Source organism: Chrysochloris asiatica, unplaced genomic scaffold (genome assembly GCF_000296735.1).
Source record: "Chrysochloris asiatica unplaced genomic scaffold, ChrAsi1.0 scaffold00276, whole genome shotgun sequence".
NCBI classification, from domain to species: Eukaryota; Metazoa; Chordata; class Mammalia; order Afrosoricida; family Chrysochloridae; genus Chrysochloris; species Chrysochloris asiatica.
Window position 1 is genome coordinate 3,775,987 of NW_006408794.1, and position 13,270 is coordinate 3,789,256.

The following is a 13,270-nucleotide window of genomic DNA, read 5'->3' on the forward strand; positions in this document are numbered from 1 at the left end:
GAATTTTTCATTGATGACCTTCATAATTCTGGGATTCACATTTAGGTCCTTAATCCATGTTGAGTTGGTTTTTGTATAAGGCGTGAGGTGAAGGTCTTGTTTCAGACTTTTGCATATCATTTTCCAGTTCTGCCAAAACCATTTGTTGAAGAGACTATCCGCTCCTCATGGGACATATTTTGGTTTTGTCAAAGATCAGTTGGCTGTATGTTACTTCCTTGATGTTTGAAATGGTGTTTATAAAAAACAACACTTTTTAATGAGTTTTATTTATTAAGTATGAATCTCTGTAGATTTAATACTAATTCTTACTGTTGGGGGTACCCACAATGAAAGTTCCGAAATCACTAGGTTGAGCTATACAATCTCAGCTCTTTATTTTTAGTTCAAGTAGTTACTTTTTAAAGTATTTATTATATCAGCTATACCTAGCTGACTCCTTTACTGTGATGCTGTAACATGTTCCTAAGCAGATCCATGTTTATATCGTACTCTGAAGCTCAACAAGGAAAGAAACGCCTCATTGATAAAAGAAACTTTAAATTCTTACTTAGATGAAATGGAAGGGATGTGACAGCTGATTGTTATTGTCAAGTGCCGTCAAGTCAGTTCAGAGTCTTGGCAACCCCATGCGTCCAGAGTAAGACTGTTCCTTAGGGTTTTCAAGACTATGAATCTTTGGAAGCAAATTTCAAGGTCCATCTGCCAAGGCACCTCTAAGTGAATTTTAAACTCCGACCTTTTTGTTAGTAGTCAAACACTTAACTGTTTGCACCACCCCAAGAAACTAATGGAATCAGATTTGGGGTTCGTTGTTGTTAAGTGCCAGTGAGTTGGTTCCAAACCACAACATTCTTGTATGTGGTTTCCATACAGGAGCAGCTGGTGAGTTTGAACCATTGACCTTGCAGTTCAAACTGATGAGTGCTTGTCCCATGACATCAGACCAGGACTTGGATTTTTGGCAAGGTGCAATAAACATGCTGCAGGATTGTGGTGATTGCAGCTCAATTTGGTGAATACACTAAGAACCACTGGATTGTACATTTAAAATAAGGGAATAGTTTGATGTGTGAGTTGTACCTCAATAAAGATATTTTGAAATAAAATTCTAACTGAACCACTTGTCCTTCTAATACTCAGGGTACAATAGCGAACTCATTGACTTGTGTACAACTTCATAAGCGAGCTGAGAAGATAGCTGTGATGCTGATGGAGAGAGGGCACTTGCAAGACGGAGATCACGTTGCTTTAGTCTACCCACCAGGTAAGGAAGCATGGCACTATTTAACCCCAGAGAGACAGCAGTCTGAGCACCGAGATGAAGAGACATTTTATTGCACAGTGTGGTGTTGAATGAATAGAGTCCCTGCAATACCACAGAGCATTTACATTGTATCCAGTTTGATTCTAACTAGGTGTATTTGTGTCTCTGGTAGCGTAGTGGTTACGAATCGGGCTGCGAACCACAAGGTCAGCAGTTCGAACCTACCAGCTGTTCTGCAGGAGATAGATGAGGCTTTCTGCTCCCGTAAAGATTTACAGCCTTGGAAACCCTGTACAGGGTCGCTATGAGTTAGAACAGACTCCACGGCACATAACAACAACAGATGTATTTGTGTCTAGTTACTACCACATATAGGGAATCTACCACATACTTTGGAACCGACTCCACGGCACACAGCCACCAGCCATCACCACATACTTGTAGAGGCTTTTAAAAAAGTAGCATTTTACAAAGATTTTTGTACCTAAATTTGTTTTATTATATATCTGAGGCAGTTCATTAAATTAATAATGGCAAGATATTTAAGTACTAAATTCATAATCATGAAATTGAATAACTCCTTAGAGAAATGACATAGACATCTCATGCCTAAAAGAACAGGCCAAATAAAAGTGACCACTGAAGCTTAGCAAAACCCCACAGGGCCTGAAAAAGCAGTATGTTAGAGGGCTTAGTTGTTCACTTAGCCTTCTGATTTATTCCATAATAGTATTTCTACTGGCAGGGATGACTGTCATCAAATAGTTTTCATCTGTTTCAAGGGGAAATTTTTGTTTTTTCTCTTGTTTAGGAATAGACCTGATTGCAGCATTTTACGGCTGCCTGTATGCAGGCTGCGTGCCAATAACAGTCCGCCCTCCACATCCACAGAACATCGCAACGACATTGCCTACTGTAAAGATGATTGTGGAGGTAACAAAGATCTGGAAATGTGTGGGCAGTTCCACCTTCCTGCTGGATCTGAGTGCTAACTTTATAGATCAGTTAGATTTTGTTCACCACAGTGGACATATACTTTGAGAAGGGTGCTGGGTGGTACTGGGTGGGTTATAGGTATATGTGTCTATGGAGACACATCAGTAGAACATGATATGGTCTCTGTCTTCAAGTAGCTCATAGTCTAGTTCTAGAAGCAAGATTAAATTTCTGTGTAGTTACGGGCCAGGGAATATGGCAACTACTGCAGTGACTTGAAATTTACAGTACCTGGAAGTAGCAACAATCTAAGAGCATTACTAATACTATTGTGAGGTACCACACCAAACTCAACGGAGCTAGCCAAACCAGGTGAAAATGTAATACGTTCTGTAGAGTTTTTCCTTTAAATTTTAGGAGTTTCTGGTTCTGTCTTGAAATTGTAGGTTTGTTGTTTTTTTTGTTAAGATTTTGTTTTTTACATGAGGACATTTAAGAGAATTAGTATCTACTCTACTTTCTCCCTTACCCTGAAAGGAGAGAACTACAAAGAACAAAATGATGTGGGACTAGAGAATTCCAATATTCTGTCCCCAAAGTGAATATTTTATGTAGTTACGTTAGAGTAATTTCATGATGATGGTTTCTTAATTATCTAGCTGCTATGACAGGAATATCACAGATGGATGACTTTAGCCAACAGAATTTTTTTGCTCCCAGTTTAGGAGGCTTGAAATCCAAATTCAGGGTATCAGCTTTCTCTTTCTGCTTTGAGGGGTAGGTCCTGGACCCCTTTCAACATCTGTGGACCCAGAATTCCTTGGATATCTCTGTGTCTTGGTCTTGTCATGGTCTAGAGTTTCTCGTTTGTTGTTTGCGTTCATTCACCTCAACCTGCTTAATTCTCAGATGGACTTCTGTGTATCTACTTCGTTTTCCGACCCTCAGGTGAGTCGCTCGGCCTGCTTAATGACAACACAGCTGATATGTAAATTGTTACGGTCCAGAGAGGCAGCAGCAGCTGTAGATGTCAGGACATGGCCCCCCATACTGGACACAGGTATGTAGTTGAACTAGTTAGCTCTACTTTGACACTCCGTAAGTTTGCCTTAGAAGTTTGTTTGATCATATATATTTTTATTTAGGTCAGATATACTAATAGCTTTGTTTTGGTCTTCAGATGATTTGCCAAAGAAGCGGCCTGCCCAGATCTACAAGCCTTCTAACCCAGATACACTTGCTTACCTTGATTTTAGTGTATCCACAACTGGAATGCTAGCTGGAGTAAAGGTGAGACATGGACAGTCCACATCATCTCTAGATAAGTAGCACAGAGTGAACAAACCGTGTAATGTTGTGAGTGTAGATTGTCATGTATAATACCACTCTGGTAGGTACTCTCACTGAAACCTGAACAGAGGTATATTTGTACATTTGGCTCAAGCTGTAAAATGATTGACTATTTCAGTGTCTCTGTATGAATTGGACAGCTAGTTAATTAGGATGACTGATTTATTTCAAAGATTTGTTTTTTTGTTTGTTTGTTTCTGTAAAAAGAGCCTCACTAACATATGGTAAATTACTAGGTAAGTGTTTCTTTCTTGCTGGTTCCCAAATCCTGATAGTCTACCATTTATGAACTCTATGCCCTGAAGTTTTTTGCTTTTTAAATTTGAAGTTCTATTATAACTTGCCAGATTGCTGACCATTGTAACTGCAAGGGTCCTTTTTCCTATCAAAGAAAAGAGCCGCTATTAATACCACCTAGAATCAGTGCCCTGAAAGCTTTAGGGCAAAACCCCCAGGAATGTACAATACTAGCTACTAGATACTTCTGTAGCTACAAGAAGCTCATTTCCTAGCAGCTCTCATTTCTGGGATTTGGGTGCTGAGTTTGTGTTATTCATTCAGTTTTCCTACATTATCTACATTTTAGTTGAATTTGAGACCATGTAACAAATTAAGTAAAATAATATTTCAAAAGAAACTGAGATATTTATTTCCAGAGCAAGCTGAATTGGTGACTAGAGTACTGAAATTCGTTTTGAACCTCTTCCTGTCATAACTCCCAAGGGAAACACATACTTTTAATCACATCATTTTCATGTCTATAGAAGCAGGAGCTACAACATTAATTCTGGAATAGGTAAAGGTATTTTCACATAAAACAGAAGTACATGAAATAGAAATTATGTGATCTAAATATGTTACTTTCTGGTGATTCCCCTTAACCTAAGTATTAAAAAGGCAAAACAAAATGAAAAACAGTTGCTATAGAATCAATTTGAACTCATGGAGACCCCGTGTATTGCAGAGTAGAACTGTCCTGTAGGGCATTCAAATTGCCAACCTTACAATTCTGTTAGTAGTCTAGCATTTAACCATTTGTGCCAGCCAGGGACTCCTTAATCTAAACATAAACCCCAGAAAAGCCAGAGAGATAAATAACTAGGCTTTTTCTCAAAGTTATGAAAGTTTATCTTAAATTTTTGACCATATGAGGTTTTTTTTTTTATAAATTCTTGAAGTAAAATATGCTATAATACTGAGTAGTGGAAAATCCAGATGCTTTAGTATATAAGCTTTCATATAAGACAGAGTTGAAATATTCTGGCTTATAGTCTCCTTGTGATAGGAATCCCTCCCAGCTCTGTAGACTCACGGATCACAGAGTTAATACCCATGGTACTAAAAAATAGATTTTTATTTAATTTCAGCATTAAGACAAACACTGTTGAGAGTTCAGTTACTACAATAAAAGTTGGAAGAATCACCTTTGTCTGGTAAACTGTTTTGTCCAAACTGGGCACAATAGAATGTCTGCTTTGAGTAAAATCAGGAAGTCTATATTCTTATGTTTAATTTAAATTTTATAGTACTACCTAGAGTAGTGGTTATGAATCGGGCTGCGAACTTCAAGGTCAGTAGTTCGAAATTATCAGCTGTTCCACGGGAGAAATATGAGGCTTTCTGCTCCCGTAAAGATTTGCAGCCTCAGAAACCCTGTACAGAGCCGCTGTGAGTCGGGACCGACTCCACAGCACACAACAACAACAACCTGTTTAAAGAGTCCTGGTGTGGTGCTGTAAAATTAAGCACTGAACCGCAAGCGCGGTGGCTCAAACTCACCATCTGCTCCCCAGAAACCCATCAGGGTCACTATGAGTCTGAATCAACTTGACCGTACTTAGCAACAACAGCCTGTTTGAAAGTGTGAATCTGAGCTCAGCGGTTCCTCATGGATCCTGTGTATACCTCTGCAAGGGGGTTCTAGAGAAGGCCATACACTTTACTTTAGGTTAATAGCCTCCTGGATTTCCCCACAGGGTATTTCCAAAGCCCTGTTGACTTTCCCTTACTGCTCATTCTCACTTGATGTGTACAGTTGAGGTGTGCCCAAAGAATGGACATTTGTTTTTATGTTGTGTTTGTTAGATGTTTTCAAGTCAATATCAACTCATAGCAACCCTGTGCACAACAGACCGAAACACTGCCCAGTCCTGGGCCAACCTAGGAGAGGTAAACATGGATGGTAACATCTTTCCTGCCTACTTTACAGGGTTGTTGTAAGGGATGCACTAGAATCCCTTTCTCTTCTAAACTGCTATTCAAATGCAAGATTGTCATTATTTCAGTTGCTAGACTTAGTAGTTCCTAGAGGTCAAGAAATTCTGAAAGCTGGAAGACCAATGAGACCATCAACAGCTCATCGCTTGTAGTCCAACATGACCCAAACCTGGGTACAGCTGCCTCAGGTCCTAAGAAAGTCTTTGAGTGCATTGGATGTTAGACACTATGCCATTGTAATGACAGCTTGTTCTTTTACAGATGTCTCATGCAGCCACCAGTGCCTTTTGCCGTTCTATTAAGTTGCAGTGTGAGCTTTATCCCTCTAGAGAAGTGGCTATCTGTTTGGACCCTTACTGTGGACTTGGATTTGTTCTCTGGTGCCTCTGCAGGTGAGATTTCTTTTTAATGTCTTCTAAAAAAAAAAACAAAGAAGAAGGGAAAACAAAACAAAACACTCTCCATTATAGACAATTTGCAGAGAACTTGCTAATGCTTGCACCCAGCCAGACAGCTCTAGGACATGAGGTCAGAAAGCATGATCTGCTGGCAAATGGTCAAACCCTGTCTCCTTGTGGTTCTCCTTACTGATCCCATTCTGGGCACAGAGTAGCTAGACCTGTGGTGATATTACACTTTAGGAAATGTAAAACTTGGAGAAAAATTATTCTCAATGACGTTTTGTTGACATTTGTACTGACAATAGCCTTTAGGAGCATTTTGAGCGTCGGCCTATTGCTAGCTCATATTTTGTGCAATCAGAGCTTTTTTCTGTCAAAATCTAGCATTTATTCCTGGCTGGAAATTTTCATGGACTCATTGGCATTACAAACTGAAGCTTCTTTTAAGCCTCTCCTTGGCTTTTAGGTGGATGAGGGTGTTCAGTTGAAGGAAGTCCAATAAAGTTCTAGGAAGGGGAGATTGCCTGTGTTGTCTATTAACAGCTAGCTGAATGCCTAACTCATAGCAAATGCTCATCAGATATACATGGGTGACTACAGAGATAAATAAATGGATGATTTTTGGCATATTTTCTGATGATACATATGATAATATGTTCATTATAAAAATCCCAGAAATTCCAAAATCATATAAAGGAGAAAATAATGCCACCAATAATCATACTAACCAGTGATCCCAGATAAATACCCGCTATTCACATTTTGGAGTCCCAGTGTAGTGCTGTGGGTTAATGCACTGGACTACAAGGTCGGTTTGAACCTCAAGGTTGGTGGTTCAAGCTCACTAGCCGCTCCTCAGAAACCCTATATAGGATCATTAAGTGCCGACCCAACGGCACTTAACAACAACAACATATGAGAGTCTGCACTGTGAAAGACTATGTATTGATACTTGAATGTTGTTAAATGCCGTCGAGTCAGTTCTGACTCATAGCAACTCTGTATGGGGTTTCTGAGGAGTGGCTGGTGAGTTTGAACTGCTGATCTTGCAGTCCACAGTTTATCCTACAACACCATCCCCAATATAGTATACAATCCTTTTTATCATTCTTCTTCAGACATGTATTAAGATTGGGAAGCCATGGTAGTACAGTGGTTAAAGCACTCAGTTGCTAACAAGTAGGTCAGCAGTTCACCCCCAGCAGCGAAGGTGTGGAAGTCTGCTTCCATAAAGATTGTTTTGTTGTCATTAAGTGCCGTTGAGTCAATTTCCGACTCAGTGACCCTTTGAAAGGGTTTCCATGGAGTAACTGGTGGGTTTGAACCACCAACCTTGTGGTAAGCAATCCAGTGCTTATCTTACATTGCCACCTTAGAAATCTATGGGGAGGTTCTATTCTGTTCTGTAAGGTCACTATGAGTCAGAATCAACAGCAATGGGTTGTACAGAACAGTTTAACAAACACCCAGATGCCGGGTTCAGCTTCAGCAAGTATCTGTCTTAACAGTTTTTGTTCCCTCTAACCGCTTACTTTTTTTTCCCCATCTTTTTTTTTTTCTTATCTTTTTTTGTCCCTAAATGCAGTAATTTAAAGCAGATGATAAACATCATATGATTTTATCCATAAATACTTAAATGCTCATATTTTTTATCAATTTAAAGGAAAACAAAACAAACTCACTGTCATCAAGTCCATTCTGACTCATAGTGATGCATTTATTTGTAAAATTAGGATATGAATTTATAAAACTAGTATGAAGTTGGTTATAATTATTATATATAGTAAACATTTTCTCCATTTAAAAAAAAAATGTTTTATTATAAATTGGGTCAAGATTCACAGAGCAAATCCGTTTTCCATTCAACAAATCATACCCATGTTGTTTCATATCATTGATTGCAATCCCACAATGCAACATTATTCATCCCACTTTCTCGTTTCCTGTTTCCATTCCTGCTTCTTTCCTAACTTTCCTGCCTGCTGACTTTGCCCTTGGTCAAGTGCTGCCCTTTTGATCTCAAATGATTGATTGTTCTTCTTTGGAATGCTTACTTCCCTAGTGTTATTGTCCCCTCATACATCTCTCTATTGTTTGGCCAAAAGTTGAGGTGGGAGGGACCTACAGGGGATGGGGTTCATTTCCAAGAGTTCTAGTGTGTTACTGTAGGATAAGCACTGAACCACAAGGTAGGCAGTTCAGATTCACCAGCCACTCCTCAGAAACCCTAGACAGGGTCGCTCTGAGTAGGAACTGACTCGACAGCACTAACAAAATAGCAATCCACAAGCATTTTATGTATATTCTGCCATTTATGTAGTTTTGGTTTCTTGTCATTTTTTGTGTGCCTCTAGTTAGATTTATTTCTGAATATTTCATCTTTTGGGTGGCTATTATAAATCGTAATTTTCCAATTTCCTTTTTAGCATTCTCTTGATTAGTATAAAGGAATCCAGCTGATTTTTGTGTGTCACTTAACAACAACAACAATATTGTACAATACCACTTTGCTGAATCTTCAATTAGCTTCAGTAATTTTCCTGCTGAGTCTTTGAACTTTTCTACGTATAGGATCATATCTTCTGCAAATAGAGACATTTTACTTCTTCCTTACCAAATTGGGTATATTTTATTTCTCTTTCTTGAGTTATTGGCCTGGCTAGGACTTGCAGTGCATTGCTGAATAGGAGTGGTGATACAAGGCATCGTTTTGTGGTTCCGTTTCACAAGGGGAATGCTTTCAGTTTCTCTCCATTGAGACTAATGTTAGCCACTGATTTTGCATGCATTCTCTTAATTATGTTGAGAAATTGCCCTTCTGTTCTATTTTGTTGCGTTTTGTGTTTTTTTAAATCAGGAATGAGTGTTGAATTTTGTCAAATGTCTTTTCTGCATCAACTGACATGATCATGTGGTTCTTTTCCTTTGTTTTATGTGGTGGATTACATTCCTTGCTTTTTTGTTATGGTTGTTAAGTCCCGTTGAGTTGATTCCGACCCATAGTGACCCTGTATAGGGTTTCCAAGGAGCAGCTGGTGAGCTTGAACCTTGCACTTCAAACGACTTTGCAGTCTGATGTATTAGTCCACAGCACCACACCAGGACTTTGTTTTTGTTTTTTTAACAGATAATCCTTATCTATCCTTGCATACCTGACATGAATCCTGCTTGATCATGATATATGTGTTTGTTTGTTTTTTTGATAGGTCACTGGATTTTATTGGCAAGGATTTTGTTGAAGTTTTTTCTGACTATATTAATGAGTGATACTGGTCTGTGGTTTTCTATTTTAGTAGTGTTTTTGCCTGACTTTGGCTCCAGGTTTATAAATGTGGGCGTTTTCACTCCTTTTCTGTTTCTGTAGTAGTCTGTGTGGAATGATGAGTTCTTCTCTGAATATTTGGTACAATTTTCAAGAAAAGCATCTGAGATAGGATTCTTTTCTGTCTGAGATATATAATTATTTAAACAACCCAAGGGCATATTCTGCAAGCCTGCCTCCTGGCCGCCAGCACAAAGCCTTTTTCTTTCCATGAGTCTAGAGTCCTCAGCTGCTCTCTCTCTCCATGTCCTCATCTCTGCCTCTATATCTGATGTTGCTGCTTCTCTGGATAGGGTCACACATTATGCTCATACTCTTCTCCCTTTCATGGTCCTAGGATCCTCTGTTCCTTGAATATAAGATTAACTACTACCCGTTTATGTTATAGAACTTCTGCTTTTACAGTTGTGACAGTCACAGTTAGTCATGATTAACAATTACACACTATTGAATCATAAGAATCGTATCCCCATCTCCTTTCACCAGACCCATCTAAACAAGATGAAAACTATTCAGGGCGATTTTACCTTCCCCCACACACTCTAAAACTAAACTCCCTCTTGAAACATGTAAGCCAGTCACTTAGTGCCTCCCTCCCTTGTTTTTGGTAGCCAATGTCTAAGTTGCCCATCCCTATCAATACTGTGTAGAGCGGATAGGTTTGATCCTTGAATGTGAATTTGGGAGAATTTTTATGACCTGTTCAGTTTTTTCTTTTATGATGGATCCGTTAAGAATTTCTACTTCTGTCTGTGTTACTTTGGATAGATAGTGTGTTTCTAGAAAACGGTCTTATTTCTTCGAGGTTTTTAAATTTGTTGGTGACACCTCTTCATAGTATTCTATTATTATCCTTTTTATTCCCATTTGTTCTGTTAAGACATTACCCAGTTCTTATTCAGACTATTTGCATCTTCTCCTTTTCCTTTGTTAAATTTGCCAGTGGTTGTCTGTTTTTTTAATCACCTTTCAGAGAACCAACTTCTAGTCTTGTTGATTCTATTTTTCTGTTTCATTTATTATCTAATTTTTATTATTTCTGATTCTTATAAATGCATAACTTTTGCTGATATTTTTCTAATTGCTGGAGATGATGGGAAAAAAGTGTTGGATTGTAATTAGATATATTTTTGTGAACTCATGCTTTTTTAACATAAACTGGTGGTTTTAGAAATAGATGTAGATGCAAATGTGTGTTGTATGTGTGTAAGGTAAGGTCTGCCCACTCAAAGGACATACAAGCAGCCCATATTTCAGTAGCAGTGAGCACACCTAGAACCCACATCTTAGCTTCTAAATACCATTTTCCTGAAAAATGAATTAGGGCTGCTTAAGAAATGCTTATTTTGGGACTTAAACAGGGAATGCACAAGATGAACCTTGGTGGTCTTTTTGTGTTTGAAAGCAAGGAAACAAAAAAATGATAGAGACATGGCAAAACTACAGAGGAGCTAGGGTGAAGGAGTTTCCACTGGCCAAATGGAAAATAAATCAGTAATTATAGCAGATTATAACCACTGTGAATGAAATATGAAATTACCAACCTTTTCAGATACAGGTAAATGAATACATTGAAAGTTTGAATGTAGTGATTTATCTAGTAGTGACCCACAAATAATTATTACAATAATTATTTTTTACAAAGGGGAACAAAGTAACGTTTGATATTTAAGTGCTGTACACTTGCCTTAAGCAAATGGTTGAAGTGAACATCATCAATAATGAAATACATTGAAATGGTACATCGCTTGATAAATTGCAAGGAGGAAAACAGAACAGCATTTCTGTGATATTCTTACCAAAGCTGCTTATCTTGAATCTAATCATGTAAAAACAAGACAAATTCAAATTGAAGGACAACACAAATTGATTGCCTGTGCAATGTGGTTGTTGTGAAAGTCAAGCAAAGACTAAGAAATTGTTCCAGGGGAAGAGACTAAAAGACTCACAACTTCAATGTGATGTGTGACTCTGAAATTTGCTACATGTGACATAATTGAGACATCGGGAAAAACTTGAATAGAGTCTGAGGATTAGATGGGTGAAATATATCAAATAATCTTCCAATTTTGGTGGTTTAATTGGCTTCTGGAAGAAATATACCTCTTTGTTGGCAATACACACTAAAACTTGGGAGGTTGTTAAAACATTAGGGTAGTGATACACTTGCAAATGATTCAAGCGAGGGGGAGTTATTTTTACTGTACTTGTAACTTTTCTATAATTTGGGATTGTTTCAAAGTTAAAAATACTTTTAATACAAATACTTATTTTGGGTACTCCTGAAATAGTTGTCCTGAGATCATCTTTAAGCCTTACACCAGAATATCTCCTGATGTCATCCTAAACCCAAACTATAGTTTAGCTCTACCTCAAGAATGGAGTCCTAGTGTGACACTGGATTACAAAAACGCAAGGTCAGTGGTTCAAACCCACCAGCCACTCCTCTGAAGAGTTGCTATAGGTCATAACTTACTCATGCCACAACAACAACAAGCGTTGAGCAGTGTGCTCTTTTAAACTCTGTCACTATGTGATCACACTGACATCAGCAACTTGAAAGATTAGATAGTGAATTTAGTGAACAGTAAGTTTATGCTAATAGAGGAAGAACAACTCAGAAAATAAGCATGAGAATGGTGGCTGAACTTAAAGAACTAGAATCCCTGTCCCTGGATTGTACATGTGGAAGCTATTGAATTGGTGTATGTTTTGCTCTGTATGTCCTTGACATCAACAACATAGCAAACAAAATTTTAAGGAAAGGAAAGTGACAGGACAAAGCTAAAGACTAAAAGAAAATATTTGCAATTCATATGCAATCGTATCTTGGGAATTTGCAGGCTTCAGACTTCCACAATAAAGTTAATCATACATTTTGTTGTTGTTGTTCTCTCAGTGTATATAAAATTTAGGTATACACCGTGCTATAACCTATTAGTGTGTAATAGTATCAGAAGGTTTGAAATGTTGTGAGAATTACCAAAATGTGACACAGAGACATGAAGTAAACACATGCTTTTGGAAAAATGATGTTGATGGACTGGCTCAATGCATGGTTGCCACAGACCTTCAATTTGTAACCAATGCAGTATCTGCACAGTGCAGTAAGACAAAGTATGCCTGAATCTGATAAAGAAATTCTATCCGATAGAGAACTCCTATCCAGAATATATCAAGAACTCTTAAAACTCAATAATACAAAGACAAGCAGCTCAGTTACAAAAGGGCAACAGATTTGAACAGACATTTCATTAAAGAAGCTATTCAAATGGCTCATGAGAAACCTCAACATTCATGTGTAAATTAAAGCCACAGGGAGAAGAGTCCACTTTATACACAGTAGAGTGACAATAGTCAAAAAGGCAATAATCAGTGGTGGGTAGGCTGTGGAAAGCTGGAGGTCTCTTAATTGATGATGGGAATATAAGATGAACTGACTGTTTGGTAAGTTCATAAATATTATGCATAAGTTTACCACATAACCCATAAATCCTGCTCTTAGCATCTACCCAAGAAAGCATATGCCCATAAAAGGACTCGATGTAAATGTTTATAGCTGCCTTACTTTAAAAAGTGGAAACAGTTCAGATGGCCAACAACTGGTGGATGGATGAACAAAAACATCATATCCATACAATGAAATACTGTTAACAACATGGATGAACATAAAATACATTATGTTAAGTGAAAGAAGTCCGATTCAAAACACCACATTAGATGATTGTATTATATGACACCATTTATAAGGCCAGAAAAGACAAATCTGTAGGGGCA

The 13,270-nt window shown here is 38.0% G+C and overlaps 1 protein-coding gene across 1 annotated transcript in view; it reads left to right on the forward strand.

Moving 5' to 3' along the window:
* The window catches only part of DIP2C (DIP2 disco-interacting protein 2 homolog C (Drosophila)), a 631,911-nt gene that overhangs the window by 526,599 nt on the left and 92,042 nt on the right, over nucleotides 1-13,270 (forward strand). Inside the window, exons 25-29 of the mRNA XM_006874421.1 lie at nucleotides 1,144-1,267; nucleotides 2,079-2,200; nucleotides 3,152-3,263; nucleotides 3,384-3,493; nucleotides 6,032-6,162. Coding sequence (XP_006874483.1) covers nucleotides 1,144-1,267; nucleotides 2,079-2,200; nucleotides 3,152-3,263; nucleotides 3,384-3,493; nucleotides 6,032-6,162 — 599 coding nt within the window. The remainder of the gene's footprint in view (nucleotides 1-1,143; nucleotides 1,268-2,078; nucleotides 2,201-3,151; nucleotides 3,264-3,383; nucleotides 3,494-6,031; nucleotides 6,163-13,270) is intronic.